The sequence below is a fragment of the Molothrus ater genome, chromosome 10 (assembly GCF_012460135.2).
Source record: "Molothrus ater isolate BHLD 08-10-18 breed brown headed cowbird chromosome 10, BPBGC_Mater_1.1, whole genome shotgun sequence".
Classification (NCBI taxonomy): Eukaryota; Metazoa; Chordata; class Aves; order Passeriformes; family Icteridae; genus Molothrus; species Molothrus ater.
In genome coordinates, this window is record NC_050487.2 from 22,124,368 (window position 1) to 22,144,173 (window position 19,806).

The window sequence follows — 19,806 nt, forward strand, 5'->3', positions numbered from 1 at the left end:
CAGCAGGTTTGGGAAGTGGAAAAACCCAGTGCAGTCTGTTTCTTCTGTCTGATTTCCTTGACTTTGGCTTAGTCCTCAAATTTCCATCGTTCTGCTCCTTTTGTGAGTGTATGTCTCCTGGCTATGCTCACACTTTGGGCAGCTCCAGCAGAAATAGGTGTTCAAAACATGAAGTGACTGAGCAGGATGCCGATTCATGGATGAATCTTCATCTTGAGAGATTTGGTTATGTCACACAAACCTTTCCATCTCAATTCCCAGTTGCATGTGCCACATATTTCAAGATTATTTGAGACTGGTTTTTCATTGTTTGGCAGGAGCCCTATGGTGCAAATCAATGGACATCTGTTTTGAGTGGATCAAGATTAATTTGATCTATTTATGCCATTTTGGTCCCATCAGGAGAAGGTTGCTAAGGAGGTTCTGTAATTTTAGGCAGACAATATTTGCTTTAGGAAGAACCATTGTAAATAATTAAAACAATTTTACAAATAAATGGAAAGGAATTTAGTGAGTGCCTTAACAAGGCTTTTGTTTTACTGGGCTTAGTTTTAGGGCATGATCCATTCTGTTAACTGAGCTTAATCCCCACCAACTGGATTCATGCACATCTGGTTATTCTGGAACCATACTGCAGCTCAGAAGGAGTTTCTTGCTACTGCTTCATAAAGTTCAGCCACATGTGATAGGTCTCTTGAACGTGAATATAACTCAGCCAAGTTCCAGGGCTGGCTGTCCAAATACACTTAAGACAACACGATTCACAAATTGCAGATTTTAGAGGCAACATTATAACTTCAGCTGGGGGAGGGAGAAATGCTGAGCTTTAGCAGTTGGATTTTGAAGAGTTCCCCAAATAACAGTAGTAAAAATAGAAAGCAAACACTTGAACAGTTTTTTTTTCCCATGAGGTCTGGCCATAAAGTCAGTTGTTTTTGTGATAGTAGCAATGAAGCAGTCACGTTTGTCAAACAGGAGGTCATGTAATTCATGACATTGTCTGCGAGATTATTTCATATCATCAGGTTATTCTTAAAGAGCAGCAACAGCAAACCTTCACTTTATTTATGCCACTTTTTCTTGGGTTGGTTAATAAATTTTAAGACAAATGTTCAAGGCCCCTGCTGATGATATCTTGCCCGCTGAAATGTTTATAAATACTTGTTTTAGCCGATTATGGTAATGTCTGCATTTTTGAGTCGGAGCTGGGGAATTGTGACTGCACATTAGTTTGCGTCAGTCGGAGGTTAATAGCCTCTCTGGGAGGTGGGGGAAAGCTGCTTCCTTTTCCAGACATCTGGACACAGATAGAATCAACAACTCTTATATATGTAAATCAAAAGTTACTGTTCTATATAAAACACTGTCATTCACTGATGGCAGATTAGGAGCGCACGTGACCTGTCCGTAAGGCAATAGCTGTATGTAAAATATGTAACAGGATCTTCTCCCTCTCCTGCCTCCTCAGAGAGCTTTCTCCATGGGCATGGCAATCCCACTAATCCAATCCTTGGGGTCAAGCAGTGCTTCCCCTCCTCGTGCTCCATTCAGGGATAACCACAGCCCTTGGGTGTTGGGTTGGGGTGCAGAGCCCTCTGAGAGCACAGCTGGTGGCTTTAGCCACACACCTGCCTCCCTGGTGGTCCCAGGGACCATCCCAGGAGAGGGGAGGTGACCATGAGCACCCACCCAACGCCCAGGACAGGCACTTTCACCAACACCTCTCTCCAGGAGTTGGTGGATTGAGTAACATCCCTATGGCCAACACAACTCCCGTGGAGGCAGGTCTTGCTTTGCCATCAGTAGTAAAAGTGTTTGGAAGCAAGAGCAGCTACTTCAGTTGTGTTTTAGAAGAGGGAGGTTCATTGTGGAAGAAGGAAGGTCATCTCCTGGGTTAACATTTAGTCATTAAAAAAAGAGGGGGAGGGGAAAGGGGGAAGAATAAAATAGTGATTTTTACAATCATTGAAGATTACGAGTGGGTCCACCTTGAGGTGTCACTGGGCTGAACTGTGGCATATGTCTGTAAATGCCACAGGAAGAAGGGTGCGCAGGCAGAGAATTTGTGTTTGTTTGCTGTGAGTACCCAAATCCAGAACTGACTATGAAGATTCTGCAGAGATTCAGAGAAAGCTGAGTCACCAGGATTAAAACAGCCATAAAAGTCAGTGTCAGTAAACACCCATTAATACCATGGGGAAAGTGTGACTTTTACTCCTGTCATTCAGGAAAAACATCTTGAAGTTGGTAGTCTTATGAAAATATCACCTGAGTGCTTAGCAGAAAGGAGTTGAAAACATCATTATGTTATAGTGGCTTCAGGTCTTGAATACAGCCAATGTTCCTCTCAAAAAGGCCATAGCAGGATTAGAAAAGACATAGAAAAGTGCAACAATGATGATCAGGTAGGGAACAGCTTCCATTCAAAAAGAGGCTAAGTAGATTTTGATTTTTTCATCTGGGGAAAAAATGCCTGAGGGAGCTGTGCCCCAGCTCCGTGAGCCCATGAATGGTGAGCAGAGCCTGAATGAGGAATGGTTATTCATTAGGGATAACAATACCAAAAAAAAACCCAGAAAAAATATCAGGCAAAAGGCTCAGCAGGAACAAAAACCAGTATCTTTTCATATGCACCTAATTAAATTGGTGAACTCTCCTTGACAGAAACATAAATGGGTTTGAAAAGGTTTAGCCAAGTGAATGGGAGCAGCGGCCGATGGCTGTTCAATGTTGTAACAGGGATGAAGCCTCCAATTAATGCTCCTGCACCTCCCTGTGCTGGTGTGGGGCAGTGGGGAGATCTGTCCCTTGCCCACCCTCCTGCATGTCCCCTGGAGCCACTGCTTGGCACCAAGTGCCACCTTCCAAAAGCCCACGTGGCAGGTTTAGAATTCCTGCTTGGTTTTGGTGTCTGAATGAGTCCTCAGTGCAACTTCCCCCTGGATTTCTTACTGCTCAGCTGGTGTTTTGCAAGTAGACTGGTGAGCAGGGTCTGTCTGCCTGCACTGAAGGTGATGGACAGCATTTTGGGGATCAGGGCTGCAGGATTTCATGAGCTGTAAAATGCCCTCACAGCCCAGGGACCCATCTCATGATAGGGATTTGCATCTTGAAGGCTCTGAGCACCAACACACTGCAAGAGTTCTTACGAAAATGCCCCAATTTTGGTTCTTGGGAGCCCTAACTCCAGCAGATAGTACCAGCTATAATTATCCTGATAGCAGTGGAGTGACAGTGCCTTGGATCAGCAAAGCTGTGGGGCCAAACACTTCCCATTGGTGCTGCTGCAGTTCTTGAAAAACATAAATCATACCAGGTCACCACATAAGTCAGGCTTTAAACAAAAAAAAAGAAAAAACTAAACAGCAAAATAGCAAGCACAATAGTCATTCCTATGGTGAGAAACATATTTTTAGAAAGCGAGTAATACTTTAAAATAATTGGAAGTGCTCGTGTTTCCTCTGGATGAGGGATTTAAGATTAGGTGCTGATTTCATACCTATTTTGGGACTGATGTAATCCTGGAGGCAGTGTTGGAGGTAGAGCTGGTCTGTGTTGCTGTGCATGAAACAAGAGTCTGTCTCAGTTTCTACTCTGCAAAATCCTGGAAATAAGAACTAAAACAAAAATCAGCATGACTAAGCCATTTTAAATGTAAAGGGGAGAATAGTTGCTTTAATATATTACTGGCAGGCACCATGTGCATGAGAAATTGTGATCCAAAAATGATTTAAACCCACTAGATAATGAAATGGACTTGAATATTAAATATACATAAATAAAACATTTATTATACTTCTCAGTACCCTTATTATTCTTCACCATAAATATGTGATATCATAACCCATGCACTGTCTTGTCATTGCTAATCAGCCCGAAGGCCAAAGGGCATTTTTCTTTCAAACCATTTATTTTCAGCAGTTGTAAAATAGATGAGTGAATTTTTGTGGGGAACAATTAGAAGGAATTAAAGGCAGTGGAATGACTATTTTAAAAGCTTTAAGAATCAATTCCAACTAAAGGAGAATATGAAGTCATATAAAAAGAAATATATGGTAATGTTGAGGTGTATGGGTTGATAATGGCATCTCGGTGCCGAGATAGAATTACCTCCTCTCCCAGCAGCATCATCATTACATATCTCATGCCTGTGATCAGTACATGTCAAAATCCTTCATATTGACAAATGTGCTGTCCACTTGCATCTGTGGAGAATGTTTTAGCAGCTGAGTGATTATGAATCAAACCCCAGAGCTTACAGCCCTTACTGCCTCGCAATGCTTTCACATTTGTTGCCTGACAAGTAAATGTATCTTGACTTCCCTCTGAGATTTTTTATTTTTTTCCACTGTGTTTGATGAAAGACATTTGGCAAATTGGCAGTGGTACCCTGTACGTTGCAATTTGTACTCAGCATTAGGAATCTGAGCATGAAATGAGAGGGCAGGCTACAGGCTAAAGGGAAAAAAACAACCCAGCCCAAAGGCAGAGCTAACCATAATGGAAATAGTCATGCCAGGAGACAACCGTGTAATTCGGCCAATGAAAATAAAATTAAATAAACCTGCAAAAATTCCCAGTTCTTCCAATTAAAATTTCAGTTTTCCAACAATCAGAGGAGCCTTTTATGGATTTTGAAGAACAGTCTGTGGAGGTGTTCCAGCTGAGAAGGGTTCAACATCTTGTCTTTCATATAATTTCCTTCTTTGTTACAAGCAAGATCTTGCACAGGGCTCATGCTGTGGGTTTTGTGCTCTGTAGGTGAGAGCTTGGCTTTCTTTTTTTTTTTTTTTCATTTGTTTGTGGTGTTATGGAGAGGTGGATGGTTATTCTCACCTGTCAGTAGGCTCAGCAGCATTCTTGAACTCTTCAAGTGGCAATGTTTGAGGTTTTGGAGGAGCTTTTCATGGTCAGTTCCAGCTTAAAGGAAACTGTTCTCCAGAAATTTTTTAATCCCCACTCCCTGCAAATTACAGACAGCTAATCAGGAGTGGAGCCATCCCAAAGGAGTTACAAGAACTAGAGGTAGAGCAAGAATATTAAGAGGTGGAAAAATAGCATAGGCATCTAGCAGGGAATGTGAGTACAGAGCACCAAAACCACCAAAGCTTCATTTCTTCTGTGTTTATCTAATGGTCTTTGCTATGATGGGCTAGAACACTGGAGCGGATGGTTGGATGTGACTGGGACATTGATGGAGCCTCTTTGGATCTGGATTGTTGCAGCTCTTCATTGAGCTAGAGTTTTCATAAGGTTTCCTCTGCAATATGTGTCCTCTGCAAGTCCTTAAAAAAATAAAATTAGAAGCTCAGTTATTATTTCTGTTCATTTGGTAATAAATGTTCAATGATTTCTGTAGATAGGATGCATAGACTTGTAGGCGACAACCATAGAGCATGACTGCAAAACCTGGAATTTTGTAGGAGCTGGGGCTTAAAAATAAGAAGACATGAACACTTACTGATTATTATTACCTCATGACCCATAATTTTCAAGACTGCAACTCTACACTGAGTTTTTTCCCTTGTTTCTTCTTTCACTTGTCCGTTGATGTCCTCTGCATTTCGGGTTCCCGGTGGGGGCATAAATCCGAGGGGGTTACTTACCGTGGTGGGCTCTGTGCTCTTCTCCTGCTGCAGGTGTCAGCTATAGAAAACATGGCCGAGAAGCTGGAGAGCTTCAGTGCCCTGAAGCCCGAGGCCAGCGAGCTGATCCAGTCGGTGCCGTCCATGTTCAACTTCCGCGCACCGCCCAGCGCGCTCCCCGAGACGCTGCTGCGCAAGGGCAAGGAGCGCTACACCTGCAGGTACCGCTGCCCTCCCCAAGCCCCCCTGCTCTGAAATCCAACAGGGAGGCTCTCAGGCCTCTCCGTGCCCAGCATGGAGAGCGTTTCCCTCTGGGGTTCCTGGCCTGGATCAGGAATGGTGTGGCCAGCTGGAGCGGGGAGGTTGTTCTGTCCTGGTACTGGGCACTGGTGAGGGCACACCTGGAGTGCCATGTTCAGTTCTGGCCCCTCGGTTTGGGAAGGACTTTGAGGTGCTTGAGCACATCCAGATGGGGCAATGAGGCTGGTGAGGGGCTGGGAACACAAACTCTGTGAGAACCACTGAGAAAGCTGGGGATGCTCAGCTTGCAGAACAGGAGACTCAGAGGTGACCTTATGACTCTCTACAACTCCTGAAAGGTGGCTGTGGTCTGGTGGGGTTGGTCTCTTTCTCCAGAAACTGGAAAGCACAGGGGCAATCCTAGATGAAAATCACACACAGAATGAGAGGACACAGTCTCAAGCTGCACCAAGGGAAATATAGTTTGGATATTAGGAAAAAGTTTTTTACTGAAAGAGCGATAAAGTACTGGAATTGTCTGCCCAGGGAGGTGATGGAGTCACCATCCCTGAATGTGTTTAATACAAGCCTGGATGTGGCACTGGGTGCCAGGGTTTAATTGAGGTGTTGGGGCTGGGTTGGACTTGATGATCTTGAAGGTCTCTTCCAACCCAGTGGTTCTGTGAATCTGTTTATTAAATTATTGGTGTTACGAAACAAAGAGCTCTCCCCTGATGCCTTGGAGTGGCTGCCTAGAACAGAGGCTGGATAAGATTAAAAGAATAAAAGCAGGTATTTATTACAGGCCTTCAGTAGATACACCTTGGGCTGTCAGAAGCCTCCCAGAGGCTACACCCAAGATGGACAACGGTCACGAGTTTTTCAGACAATTCTAAGTTTGGGCCATTTACATATCGGAGGTTACCTGTTTCTTTAACTGAAATTGTAATTGGAGGTAAATCCTCCAATTAGAGTTTCAGGTTGTGAAGTCATTTACTCCAACTTCGCCCCTACCAATTCACTGTTGTTTACATCCCTTCTTGAGTTTCAGGCCCAGAGAGGAATTGTTTTGTCAGGAGAAGACAGAAACTGACACTGTATATGGAGTTTTAGAGTTATACACTAAAGCAGTACAGGATTTGAAAAATATAAAAGCTAAATCCTGGCATCACCCTGTATCACAGCGGTTTGATAAATGAGGTGGAAACCGTTATATAAACAATTCTTTTTTTTCCAAATTTTCTCATCACTTTCATATATAAAAGTGTGCTTTCATAATTGATTTTTTTGATCGTAAACTACAGATGTGTTTTCTCTCTGGCTTCTGGTTTTAATATCCAAAGGGATCAGTGATAAAATACATGACTTATTAAGACTTGTGTGTACAGACTTAAAAAAAAAATCCACAATGAAGATAGTCATTGAATGTGCACCCAAAATGAATGGGAGCTTTGTCCAGGAGAGTGGAATTAGCTGTGTGGGTATTTTGAAGGCTTATACATCACGTTGTGAAAAAATAAATGGGATGTTAAAAGTGAAGGGATGCAATCTTCAAAGTCATTGCATGGAGCAGCCACCACCCTCATTCACTTAAGAGAGTGCTGTGTGTGCTCTGCCCTCATGCAAAAATGTCCTCAACAGAATGGGCCAATTATAAACTGAATATTAATATGCTACTTCAATGAAGGGGGAGAATTCACGATAATTTTATTTTTTTTTGCCATTATTTTTCCTGTGACATATTATCGAGTTTGGAGAATGGTTTTTAAATTGCACTGCTTAGGTCTCTATATCATCTCCAGAATGCGCAGGCGTTTGACACTGGCGTATCGGTTTATCTGATCTTTTTGAAAACATGTCACCTTCTTTCAAGACATGTTGTTATAGAAACATACCTTGATGGATTAGGTCTTTGAGTCTTGTCTGCTCTGATCCTATTCAATGCACAGAACGGTGTCACGTTTGCTGACACGTAGAATTGGTTGAAAGGTTTGAAATTTGCTTACACAGAGGCAGAAATCCAAGGCTTTAATAACAGATTCTCTTGATTCCAAATCTGAATGAGGCTGATAATCATAGAGTGGGCTTAGAACCTTGGAGTGATCTTTAAAACAGGTTTTTCATACAACCCTTGCCTCTGCACAAGTGAAGCTGGTTGGTGCCAGCAGTTCCAGCCCCACTCTTGTGTGTGTGTGGATCCCTTACATTTGCAGAATGCCTTTACTGAGATGTTGTTGCACCAAAGCAGTGGGACCGTACTGTGAAGATTCCATTTGGGCTGTGCATCCAGTGCAGCTCAAACTGGGACGAAGCCATTGAAGGTTGTATTGTCTTATCAAGCATTTCCTTATCACAGATACTGTGGCAAGATTTTCCCGAGATCTGCAAACCTGACCCGTCACCTGAGGACGCACACTGGAGAGCAGCCCTACAGGTACCACACCCCTCACCCCTGTCTGTGCTGTGGCCAAGCTTTGGGGTCCCTTCCAATGCAGACATTTTCTCTGAATAAAGCCAGGGAATCCAACCTCCTTGCTGGACCAGCTCCAGCCCTTCCTCCTTACCTTTGGACCCACCGTTGCATTTTTGTGTCAGAGTTTTGTGCTGATCCTCGGTGTTGGAGCTGCAGAAGGGGGTAGAGTTTTGATCTTAGGGAAGTTCTTTTGGCTGGGGCAGCTTCCCAACACAACCCCCAAGTCCTGCCTTTGCTGGCAGGGTGGCTGGCACTGCTGAACCAGTGTGATTGAAGTGATGTTCAGTAGGGCTCATGGGCCTATTTTCCCTTGCAAAAACGTTTTTTACTGGCGTTCTGCGGTGTTATTTGCAGCCTAAATTTGGGTGATTTGTCAGTCATCTGATTTCTGAAAGGTCCTGGTTGCAAGGCATTACTGTATTTATTTGTTTCCTGCCTAATCTGGATCCTTTCTGAGGTCTGCTTAACCAAAACCCATGTGGGTGTACTCTCCTGTTGATAAGAATATGTGTGTGATACTGAATCCAGGATGGTCACATGCAGAAATGTGTATAAAGCTTCACATTATTGAAAACGAAAGGCTAATTTAAACTGGAAAGAGGCCAGTTCATGTTCCAGTAAAACAAATGCACAGATTTCTGCATTTTATGAGCTGTAAAGAGTAGAGTAAGCTCATTGTTTGTGAGGAAACAATGTTTTTTTGCATCTAGTCTCTTTGGGAAATGAGATTCACATCTAATTTTATTGAAGGAAGGTCTTGATGCATGTTATACCCGTCCACTGCATAAAAGCCACAAGCAATTAGTGGCATAATGGGTTATTTCAGCACTAAAAAAATTTTACATCCTTGACAAGTGTAAGAGAGGCACGGGAGAAGTAAAAGATTGAAAAACTAAAGTGCTGAAGACTCTTGGCTGGTTGCCAGCCAGAGAATTTGGAATAGTTATAGTATGACTTAGTAATGGCTTAAAGAGCAATACAGTAAAGGCTTTAGGGACTCCAAATCGCTACAGAGTATGAAAATTGATGCCTCTGGTACCAGAGTGATAGACTAAACTACTCACATTGGCACAGTATTAAAGGTTGGGATTGTTTATTGCTGGTTTTTGCAAGATAACCGAATTTCCTCTGGGATTAGCAATCAAGCAAGCTAATTCCTCAAGAAAAGATTTAATCACATAGTATAATTTAGAATAGGAAAAGAAATAGCCCTTTTTACCTTATTTGAGCATTAGAAGAGATCTGTTTCATGTTTTTTCCAAAAGTGTTTAATTGTATTGTATTGGCAGCACATGAAACAATAGAGTTATTGCTCTACTGTTTTCAAACTTCCCAACTTTGCGTGCAACAGTTTTAAAAACATGGGACTCAATTACCATAGCTAATTTGATGCCATTAGCTCAGAAATATTATGCTCATTCCTAGAGGCAGTACTTAAAATATAAAGTCTAATATGAATTAAAGCTGAAAACCCCACCATAGAAGTTATGTCTCCATTCCAAGAGCACAGCTCTCTAGTTAGCTAAAATTAGTCTTTATGTCAGGGAGGATTGAGCCTCAGTAGGGAACAAGGAACTGTGGTTGGGTGCTGAGACTGAGCCCAGAAGGCTCTTCATGTATCTTAGGACAAATCTTACGTTTCCAGCTACTAACAAACTCTTTCCTGCCCACTTGTTTTGTTGTTTTTTTTAGATGCAAATACTGTGACAGATCCTTCAGCATATCATCTAACCTGCAGAGACATGTGCGTAACATCCACAATAAAGAGAAGCCATTCAAGTGTCACTTGTGTGACAGGTGTTTTGGTCAACAAACCAATCTTGACAGACACCTAAAAAAGCACGAGAACGGGAACATGTCTGGTATGTTCTGTCTTTTCCCTCCTGCCTCTTCCCTCCCCAGCCTGCTCCCTGTCCCGTGTGCAGGGACTGCCCCTTCCCTGTCAGCACCACTGCAGGCACACGCTGCTCCAACGGGTGGGGGGTAGCAAAATATGTAAGTGCCTAAGCTCTGCTGACATTTAAAGTGCTTTGAAAATCCCAGCATAAACTCTCCCCTTGTATAACTTAAGACCACTGGATGATGTCTTTTCTTTTGGTTTTAATTAAGCCAACCCATAGCGTTTTGAGAACAGACTGGGAAAATTGGTTTAATCCCATCTCTGCAATCACTTGGCTCTCAATAGGAGTCCTAGATTTAGAGTCTCAGGGGGCACTCTAAAAGATTTTCCTGGCACCTTCTGAAATATTCCCACTGTCAGGAGCTGAAAAGCGCTGGCTATTACGGAGCTAATGGTGCCTCTCAAGCCCCAAAGCAAATTGGTCACTGCACAGCAGCAGCACAGGCAGTGGCAGGAGGGGATGTCATTGGGCTGGTTTGGGTGTCTGCAGGGTTTAATGAAAACTCTCTCTGCAGTCCTTTCAGTCTGCATTTTGCCTCAATGGAGACAACCAGGGGCAAGCAGTGAATGCAGAGCTGTCCCTTCCCCAGTGCTCAGAGAAAGGCGTCCGACACTGGGCTCTCAGTGCTCAATGAATATGTTAATGGCTGCTCCATTTTTTGAACAAATCTGCATAATTGATAGATAAAAGTGAAGTTCCATTTGCTCAGTTGAGCCATTGGTCTAAGAAGGACAGTTATCAATGGACAGTCTTGGAATCACAAGCAGCAGGAGGGAGATGTTGAAATAGGGACATGGCAAAAGTGATGATAAATCATGGAAATGGTACCCAGCATGCAGCTAAGTTATTTTGGCTGGAAATATCCTTTGCCCACTAATTACTGGTTTTATGGCCAAAAGCTGATAGTTCACACTGACCAACTTTTGGCTCTCACCCGTATCAACCAGAGTTTAAATTTCATTTTGATTTAAATGGTTAAATATAGAAAATGTAAAGGAGCAGAAACAGACATTGTATATTTTGCTTTAAGGTACTGCAACATCTTCACCTCACTCAGAACTGGAAAGCACAGGGGCAATCCTAGATGACAAGGAGGACTCTTACTTCACAGAAATTAGGAATTTTATTGGAAACAGCAACCACAACAATCAATCCCCCCGAAACTCAGAGGAGAGGTGAGTTGTGTCTGATCTGCCTTCAGAAGGTGCCCACTGCTCCTTTTCCAGGTCTGCAGACCTAATTGTTCACTTTTGATGATGTCTGGAGCCAGAGTTATTTCAGAATCTGGTTGATTCAGTGGCCACCTTGGTGTCTCAGGAAAAGAAAATGTGTTGATTCCCTCCCCACTGGGTATGAAGAAGTTCCAAGTGGCAGATGCTGGACAAGAGGTTCCATCTGTGAGCACATTTCTCCTTGTATCTGGAGCTCTCAGTTTCAGGCTCCTGCCATTGATTTGTCTGCTGAAAAATTCCTTCTCTTTACATTCACGGCAGAACAGGTGAATTCTACATCCTGTGGCTAAATGCATGGAGCCTTAGGATTTAAGTGCAATTTAAATGTGTAATTAGTAAAGTAGACCAAGCTAAATTCTTGGATCAAATGGAAGATTGTAGCTGAAAGTCCTTTCCCGTAAGTAACTCAATCCCAAGAAAGATGCTGAGTAGCCAAAAGCCCGTGAGGCTGCGGGTGGGCGCTGGGAGTCCACAGAGCTCCAGCATGTGAAAGAGCTTTTTCTACTAAGATTTATTAAGTATATGGGTGTTTGAATTCTTCTGAACTAACAGAAGAGAGACCACTTCTAAATATTTTCAGTTAATAAAAGTACAGCTAAGCAGAAAAGGCTGTGGGACGGAGCCCCCACATATTTCTTTGGGATTGGTGGTGCATTATGCTTTATTTTCCCTTTTGAATCGGCATTATGTTATCAACATCAAAAAATTCTTACTGTTGGTGGCAAACTTTGCTGTCTCCTCAATTTCTAGATGCCTTTGTGAAGGAATAAAAAGGGTGGACACAACACAATTTCCACTATAGTATTGGATTAAGTGATTACATGCATATTCAAATTTCATTCCATCTTGATTGGCAATGAGGGCTTGGGATTTTTTTCCTTGCACATCTGGTCTCAACATGTCCTCCGACAGGAAGTCAGCAAAGTGGAAAGGTTGCTGGGTTGTGCAGTGTTTCCTTTCTAAATTTGGCACTTCAGACTGCTCTTGACGGATATTTTATCCCTGGCAAATTGCTGCATTTGAAAGCATAATTAGAGAATCTGTTTTCTTAATCACATGGCTTTTGTTACTTTGGTTGTAGTCCATCTCCCTTTCATTTCTAGCAGCCTCAATTGAGCATAACAAGCAAGTTGGCAGCCCAAACTGAGCTCAACAATTTCTTATTTCTGCCTATTTAAATAAAAGATGATAAAGAGATATTTCTCTGATGATCTTAGAGGGAGGCGGCTGCTTCAGCTCTCCCTGTTCTGCACAACCTCAGATTTTTTTGATACTCTTCTAAAGACAGACTGTTCCCTAGAGCTTTTTTCAATGCAATACTAAACTCATGGCAGTCAGCTGGAATTTGCTTGGAAAATAGATGAAACTCTAATATGTTCAGGAAAATGGTGCTATTATTGTGGCAGAGACCAGCTTTGCTCCTCAGAAAGTCAGATGTTAAACACCAGCAAGGCTGTGAGGGTTCATCTTATCTTGCTCCAACGTTGGGTCTCTCCCATATTGTCCCGCACAGTTTGATGCACGCGGAGTCTGAGGCAAACTGCGTGCGGACAATAAGGTTTCCATTTTTGTAACTGTATTCCTGGAAGAGTTAAGGACCTTTTGCACAATGAGAACAATAGATGAATCAAGGCCTCTGTGCTGCATGACGTGGTGGGGGCAGATATGGTGGTAGCACGAATTTTGGGGGGGCTCCACTGGGTGCAGCTCGTTCACATCCCTGGGCCTCTGGTTGGGTGTTCATTGAGGCCGTGGTGAATTTCTTTAATTCTCATTTGATGTGATGGACACAATGCAGTCTGAATCCTACAGGGTTGAGACCATAACCAAACAAGCCCTACTTCAGCGTGGGTATTATGTCCTTGATAAAAATCCCGTAGGAAGTAGTTAAGAGAAGTCATTGTCTGAGAGCAAAGGGCAGCGTAATAACAGTTTGTAGACCAAATCGTTTTCCATGTGTGTATTGCTGTTATTACTCATTTAATAAGAATAAATGCACTTAAATTGCCATATGACCTTTCTTTTCATTGCTTTTTACCCTTCAAATGAGTCAATAGCCTAGTTCAGCACAGAGGTGATATTGCAGACCACTCTTCAGGTCTCCAGCTGAAGCCCCTTAGGTTCCCATGTATGAAATCCATACATTCATGAAGCAATATGGCTTCCAAAGGGGTGATAGTGGGCAAAATTAATTATGCATGTAATTTTGACTTTAAAACTCTGAATGCAATATTGGATGTCATTTTTTTTTAAAAATGCCAGATCCGATTTTCAAAATTTCTTGGCTCCTACAGCTTCTGTTCAAAGGCAGCGAGTTGTTTTGCCCAGACTACATGTATGATAGGAAACCTGAGATGAAATAATGCAGGGGAAAATTTGGAATGGTTATCTGAACTCGCCTCTGTTAGAACAGTAGTTTTAGCAGGATAACAGGAAAATCCCATGCTGATGGTGCTGTAACGTCCCACTGATTTCTGAGTGGAATTTTCTCCAATGCTGCCTGAATGTCTGAAGCTAAGCAAGATGTAAAATACAGAAATCACTTTATTCTGCTGGGACAGATGCTTTTCAGATCTGCCTCCAAGAGTCTGCCCATGAGGAGCTTTCATATCTGATCTGTGTTTATAGCTTGCATTTGTTTTGGTCCTTTCAGAATGAATGGCAGCCACTTTAAGGATGAAAAAGCCATGGTAGCCAGCCAGAATTCGGATCTGCTGGATGACGAGGAGGCAGAAGATGAAGTAATGATGGATGAAGAGGATGAGGAGAGCGAAATGGCAGGGAAGGCAGTCAAAGAGCCCGCGACGAGTGACATGCATGAGGGCACTCCCGAGGAGGATTATGAGGAAACGAGTACTTTGGACATGAACTGCAAAGCTTCCCCTGGCAGGTTGGTTCCTTCCGAGTATTGGTGTGCCCGATGGGCGGAATGGGAACAATAAACCATACAGGAGTGCCAGCACCAAACCGGCTGCCGTGGGAACCTCTGCGGAGCGGCCGCTTCCCACTCACAATAGCAACGTGCGTCCGTGTTTGGGTCAACACCAGCCCTGCTTTCAGCCTCCTCGTGCAGTCTGGAGCCCTTGTTAGGAAAACTGACTGTGCTTGGGGAGCTATTGTGAGGTTCTGGGTGAGACAGGAAGCAGGGTGAGACAGTTCCATGGGAGAGACGTTATCTGCTCCGTGAGCCGTCCTGGATCTCTCATAATGGCCTTGTGAAAGGCTGTGGAGACACCACGAGAGAGACAAACTCTCCCTCCCCCACTCAACTGCCCTTTCTTTAGAGCAGAAAAGGGAATTCCTTTTACTTCAGGATCGCCATTCCATGAGGCAAGGTGGTTTATGAATGTGAAAAAGGGGGAAATTGCTCATATGTGTAAATCTGAGAAGATGAGGGCACGCAGAAAGGATCATTTAATTGACATTTAAAACCTCCACGGTGTTTTTGTAGGTATAAAGAAGAGGAGTATAGTAAGACTGGACTTTCAGCTTTGGACCACATAAGGCACTTCACAGATAGCCTCAAAATGAGGAAAATGGAAGAAAATCAATACAGTGAAGCTGAATTGGCAGCTTTCAATGCTTCCCAGCTGCCAGAGGACCTCAAGCAACCGTTGTACAGGAAATCCAAATCCCAGGTAAAAGCTTAACTTAGTTAAAATATTACTGTCACCAAATACCCGCAGGATTAAGCTGTTAGTGTGTGGCAGGCAGGGTTGTTCCAGCTTTGTCAGACAGGGCTGTGCTCCATGTCCACAAACCTCAGGCTCACCCAACATCCCACTGCACCCCAGAGACATGGCAGGGCACTCTGGTCCCTGAGAACAGAGGACTTCCATACTCTTTTCTTACTTTTTTTACTAATTTTTTTTCTGCCTGCTGCCCCCAGAAATGCCATGAATGTTAAGAACTAGTTCCATTCTGCTGACACTGATGCTGCAGAGTTTTGCTGCAGCCTCACAGGGATGTGACTTGATCTTCTGGCTAGCTTGGCTTTTTGGTATTTTTTTATAGCCTGATGGATGGTACCACCTCTGGGTCCTCAGCACGTTTTACAAACAGCAATAACTGAAATGGTATCCTCGTGCTATTTTTTACTGTTTTCTAAACATTAACTAATTAAAATGGGTTTTTTTAGCTCCTTTGAAAGATTCCTGTTTTAAAAACTGCAGAATATGCATGTAGGAAAGGTCAGCAAAGGAGACTGTTACATTTGGTGAAATACAGGACGAGACAAGGGATAATGTGATTCCTCAGCCACTTGAAAAGAGACTCCTGTGCCAAGAATCTGAAGGCAAAGGAGACTTTGGGACCTTGTCAACTATTAAAGGTTTCTCTGAGCTTTGTGAAACCAGATGAAAGCAGAAATTATTATTACTATTAGTGAGTCAAAAGTGTCAGTGAAGGGGTTGACAGTGGTTTTACCTAAAGCATTTAGTTGGGTTTTTTTTTTTAACTAAGCTGAGCCCAGTGGCTGTAGCCTGCCTGCTGCCCTGGCTGCACACGGGTGGCGCGGGTCCAAGCTCAGATCCCTGCTGCAGGAGTGTGACCTCCTTGTCCCTCTTCTGTCCCCATCCAGGCCTATGCCATGATGCTCTCTCTCTCCGAGAAGGACTCCCTTCATTCTGCATCCCACAGTTCTCCCAACATGTGGCACAGTATGGCGAGAGCCGCCGCGGAATCCAGCGCCATCCAGTCCATCAGCCACGTATGACAGTGCGGGGTCGTTCCGAGGATGGGACCAAGTCCAAACCAGTAGCATGGCTCTTTCATATATGACTATTTAAAAGACTGCTGAGCAGAATGCCTTATAAATCTGCAGGGTCACTCATTTAAAGTCCGGTGACCTTAAACGGAATAATTTTAAAGAAAAAAAAAAAAAAAGAAAGAAACTATTTATTCTCAATACTTTGTTTTGCACAGCAAAGGCAGCTGCTGACTTCTGGAGGATCAATGCGACTTTAAAAAAAAAAAAAAAAAATTGTTTCAGTGGATTACGTAAACGGGGCCGGGAAAAAGTGTCTTCCAGTTCACCCGGCTTTGAGGGGCAGGGGCAGGCGGGTTAAGACTGCATTGATACACACATGGGCACTCCTTTAAAGTAGGAACTGAATTGATTTTCTTTTTGTATAAGATAGTTTGACACAGGATTGGGAACAGTTGCTTTTATGTACAAATCTCTTCATTAAAGCTTTATGCATTTTAGCCCTTCAAAGAAAGAAAATAGTTCTATCAAATGCGCACTATCCATCGTAAATGTAGAAAGAAGTAACAGGGAATATTTTGTTCTCTCCGTAATTCTTTTACCTTCTCAACTGCATTGTTTAAAAAAAAAGGAAAAACGAGGAGAAAAAAAATGGCAGAAAAAGAAAGAACTCTGAGAAACAATACATAAGAGGCTTGTGTATATTGTAAACTATGAATGTTCACTACTCCAAGAAGCTAAATCATCCAGATAATTCCGTGAAAGCACCGCATTCATTGACAGCACCGCTAGTTCAAATCATTGTAAGGAGATTTTTTAATTTTCGACAATCATGTCACTATTTTGTTGTATTGTTTCCTTTCCCCCTACCCTCTTTAATTTCTCCTTTGTGTTGTGTGTACCGTGTATTTATTTGTTGGCAAACGATTGTTTGTTGATTACAATAGCACTGTTCCTGTAACAAACAGCACTGCTCCAGTCCCCCACTGCGTTACGATGTAAGGCACCCATGTACTTCCAAAAAAAGTGAGGTGAACTGATCTGTGTATATGGGAGTGCAAAACAGTGTTTGAAATTTTCTTACATTCCTCTTTTATTTTTTTTTTGCCTTTTAATGAACTAAATAACTAATAGATGCGACTTAGTTTTGTTCTGTTTTTTTTTTTTTTGTAATACAGTAAATTGATTCGATTGTATAAACAGTTATAATTTCTTCATGAAAGCATGATTCTTCTGATTAAAAAAACTGTACCCAATATTTTATGCTGGTTGTCTGCGAGCTTGTGTGATGTTATGTTCATGTTAATCCTATTTGTAAGATGAAGTGTTCCAAATTTATGTTTTAAAAAAATAAATAAATAACGGAAGGTATTCAGTTATTTTTTGGGGGTTTTTTTGGCCTTTAGTGAGGGACCAGATTTATTTTTCCTTTTGTTTATAATCTCATTTTGAAATAATCGGCAAGTTGAGGTACTTTCTTTAAATGCTTTGTACAATGTAACTGTTACGCATTTCAGTACATTACTATGGGAGGATCAACTTAAAAAAAAATAATAAAGGACTACAAAACTGAAGGGATCTATTTCCTTTTTGTCTTGGTTTTGTCTGAGTTGGGGCAAAAAAAAAAAAGGAGCATTTCCTCTGCAGCAAAGATGGATCTGTGGGGTCATGAGGGCAACCAGAGGATGGGGCACTGGGAGGTGTCTTGGACTTGGCCATGAAATGTGGGACCCGAGCCAGAGCCTCTCAATAGACTGACTGTTGGAGGGGTTTAGTTAAGTCCTTTAAGTTTCAAAACACTACCTTGGAAAAGAGGGATATTTAGGTCATTTCACAGAAGAGGTTGGTGCAGTGTCACCTTCAAAGGCGCTTGTGGAGCCCTGCCTTTGAGTTTTGCCTGCCTGCTGCTTGTTGGGAAGAAGTGGCTTGGCTGGTGCATAGTGAAATATTCACTCACCAGAGTGATCAAAATCCATGGCTGAGAAGCTAAATGAGCCTCCAACTGCATAAAATGAGCCTTCTAGAGTCTAAAAAGGAAAAAAAAGAGCATTTTAATTTGTGTTCCCATTGAAATCAGATCTGAATCCCTGCTTCTAAGCAACCTGTGGAGGAGGGACGTAGGAAAAGCCAGCATTTTCCCAGGGAATGCCCATCTTACTGATCTTCTCATCAGCAGAGATGGAAAGGCTGAGATGCTCCTCTCAGCCTGTGTCAGTGCCCAAAGACCTCTTGTAGCTCATAAGATATAAGGTTATATTTCAGAATATATGTGTCATTCTTGTCTTCAGCCCAGGTGTGGGCTTGTTTGGTTTGCTCCTTCAGCTTGAGAGCCTTCTGCATGAGTTGGTGGCAAGCTGAGAACCTACACTGGAATGGTTTTCATGCAGGAAGCCTAAACCCCACTTGGAAAAATAGTAAATAGATGGAAAAAAAATCCTGTGTGCATATTCTTGTACTGCAGTGGCCTGAGGCAATGGCCACGTACATGCAGATAATTGCATAAATAGGCCATTATTTTTAGGGCAGTTAAAGTCACTGTGAAACTTGGTTTTAGGTTTCTGCCAAATACAGAGAACAAATAGACTAATCAAGACAAGTTTTATCTGCAAACAGCTTTCCAGATCGTTTTCCCCTTTAATTTGATGCAATGACAGTTCTTATCGGCTCTGCCCTCACCTGCCCTAGATGAAAGAGGGTTTGGGAGGTGGAGAAAGGGTGGGACCGTGTCCCCTGGGTTTAATGTTCTGGGTTAAGCAGCACACGTATCATAGACCTGTCAGGAAAAGTGCTCCTTGAGCTGAGCTCAGGGTTAGTTCAACCTGCCCATAACCAGCTCTGGTGGCCATTAGGGAGCAAATGCCACCAATCCCTGGGCTGATTTTCCCATTGGTTATCTGGAACTTGGTATTTTCTTGTCACAGTGTCCCAGCCAGCAGCACTGGCCACGGGGTTTGATGAGCAGAGGGGACAAAGAGCATTTCTGTAATATCAACAAATCCTTCAACTCCATGTAGATCCCTTACCATGACCTTGATTTTCACTGCCTTGTCTCAGTACCAGAGTTGTTCACCCAGAGGAATAGCTGAAAAGCAAACCCAGATTTGATTACTCATCTCATCCTCCAATAAACAAAGAAAACTGGATGGTTTTTGCCTTAGTGTCATACCCTCCCCAATGGACCACACAGGTGCAATTGTCCAGATACAAACAGATGCTGAGTGAGGATTGATGTTTCTGGCTTTCTACTCCAGTGATTTAATTTTTTCTAAGGAAAAACAAAAAAAGCCAATACTTTTCAAAAATCCCTTCAGCTTATTTCAGCATCATCCTACTGTTCACCCCACTGTAGTACTTTTCTGTAAGTCAACAAGTCATTCCCATGTGATGCAGCAGCCTTCCTAGATGGAGGAGCTGCACATTGCCCTCTCAATTCCTATCTACAGAACCGAGCAAAGCCCCAGCATGACAAGATGATTAATCAATATTTCACCCTGGCCCAGCTCCTCAATAGCCCTGTGGGTCTCAGTCACCATTCCTGTGTCAGCTGCTGTTTCCAATGGGTACATTTGTGGAGTAATGGGAGGGGAAGTTATTAGAAAAGCATTTGCAGGGCTGCTTTTGCTCAGCTATTCAGTTTGGCCTGTTGCTCCATGCATGTTTTGAACTTTAA

General features: G+C 42.7%; 1 protein-coding gene and 1 long non-coding RNA gene across 3 annotated transcripts in view; one reads left to right on the forward strand and one right to left on the reverse strand.

Moving 5' to 3' along the window:
• Positions 1-16,145, forward strand: part of MECOM (MDS1 and EVI1 complex locus) — a 177,788-nt gene extending 161,643 nt beyond the window's left edge. For both annotated transcript variants that reach the window (XM_036389158.2, XM_036389159.2), the window contains exons 9-15: positions 5,640-5,806; positions 8,182-8,259; positions 9,991-10,160; positions 11,230-11,374; positions 14,085-14,321; positions 14,883-15,069; positions 16,011-16,145. In XM_036389158.2, coding sequence (XP_036245051.1) covers positions 5,640-5,806; positions 8,182-8,259; positions 9,991-10,160; positions 11,230-11,374; positions 14,085-14,321; positions 14,883-15,069; positions 16,011-16,145 — 1,119 coding nt within the window. The remainder of the gene's footprint in view (positions 1-5,639; positions 5,807-8,181; positions 8,260-9,990; positions 10,161-11,229; positions 11,375-14,084; positions 14,322-14,882; positions 15,070-16,010) is intronic.
• A 90-nt stretch (positions 16,146-16,235) lies between these two features.
• LOC118690332 (uncharacterized) lies at positions 16,236-19,221 on the reverse strand. The gene is made up of 3 exons (XR_004980762.1): positions 19,160-19,221; positions 18,094-18,163; positions 16,236-16,278 (listed from the first exon to the last, which is right to left on the reverse strand). It is a non-coding gene; the product is annotated as an uncharacterized LOC118690332 (long non-coding RNA).
• Between the last annotated feature and the right edge of the window lie 585 nt (positions 19,222-19,806).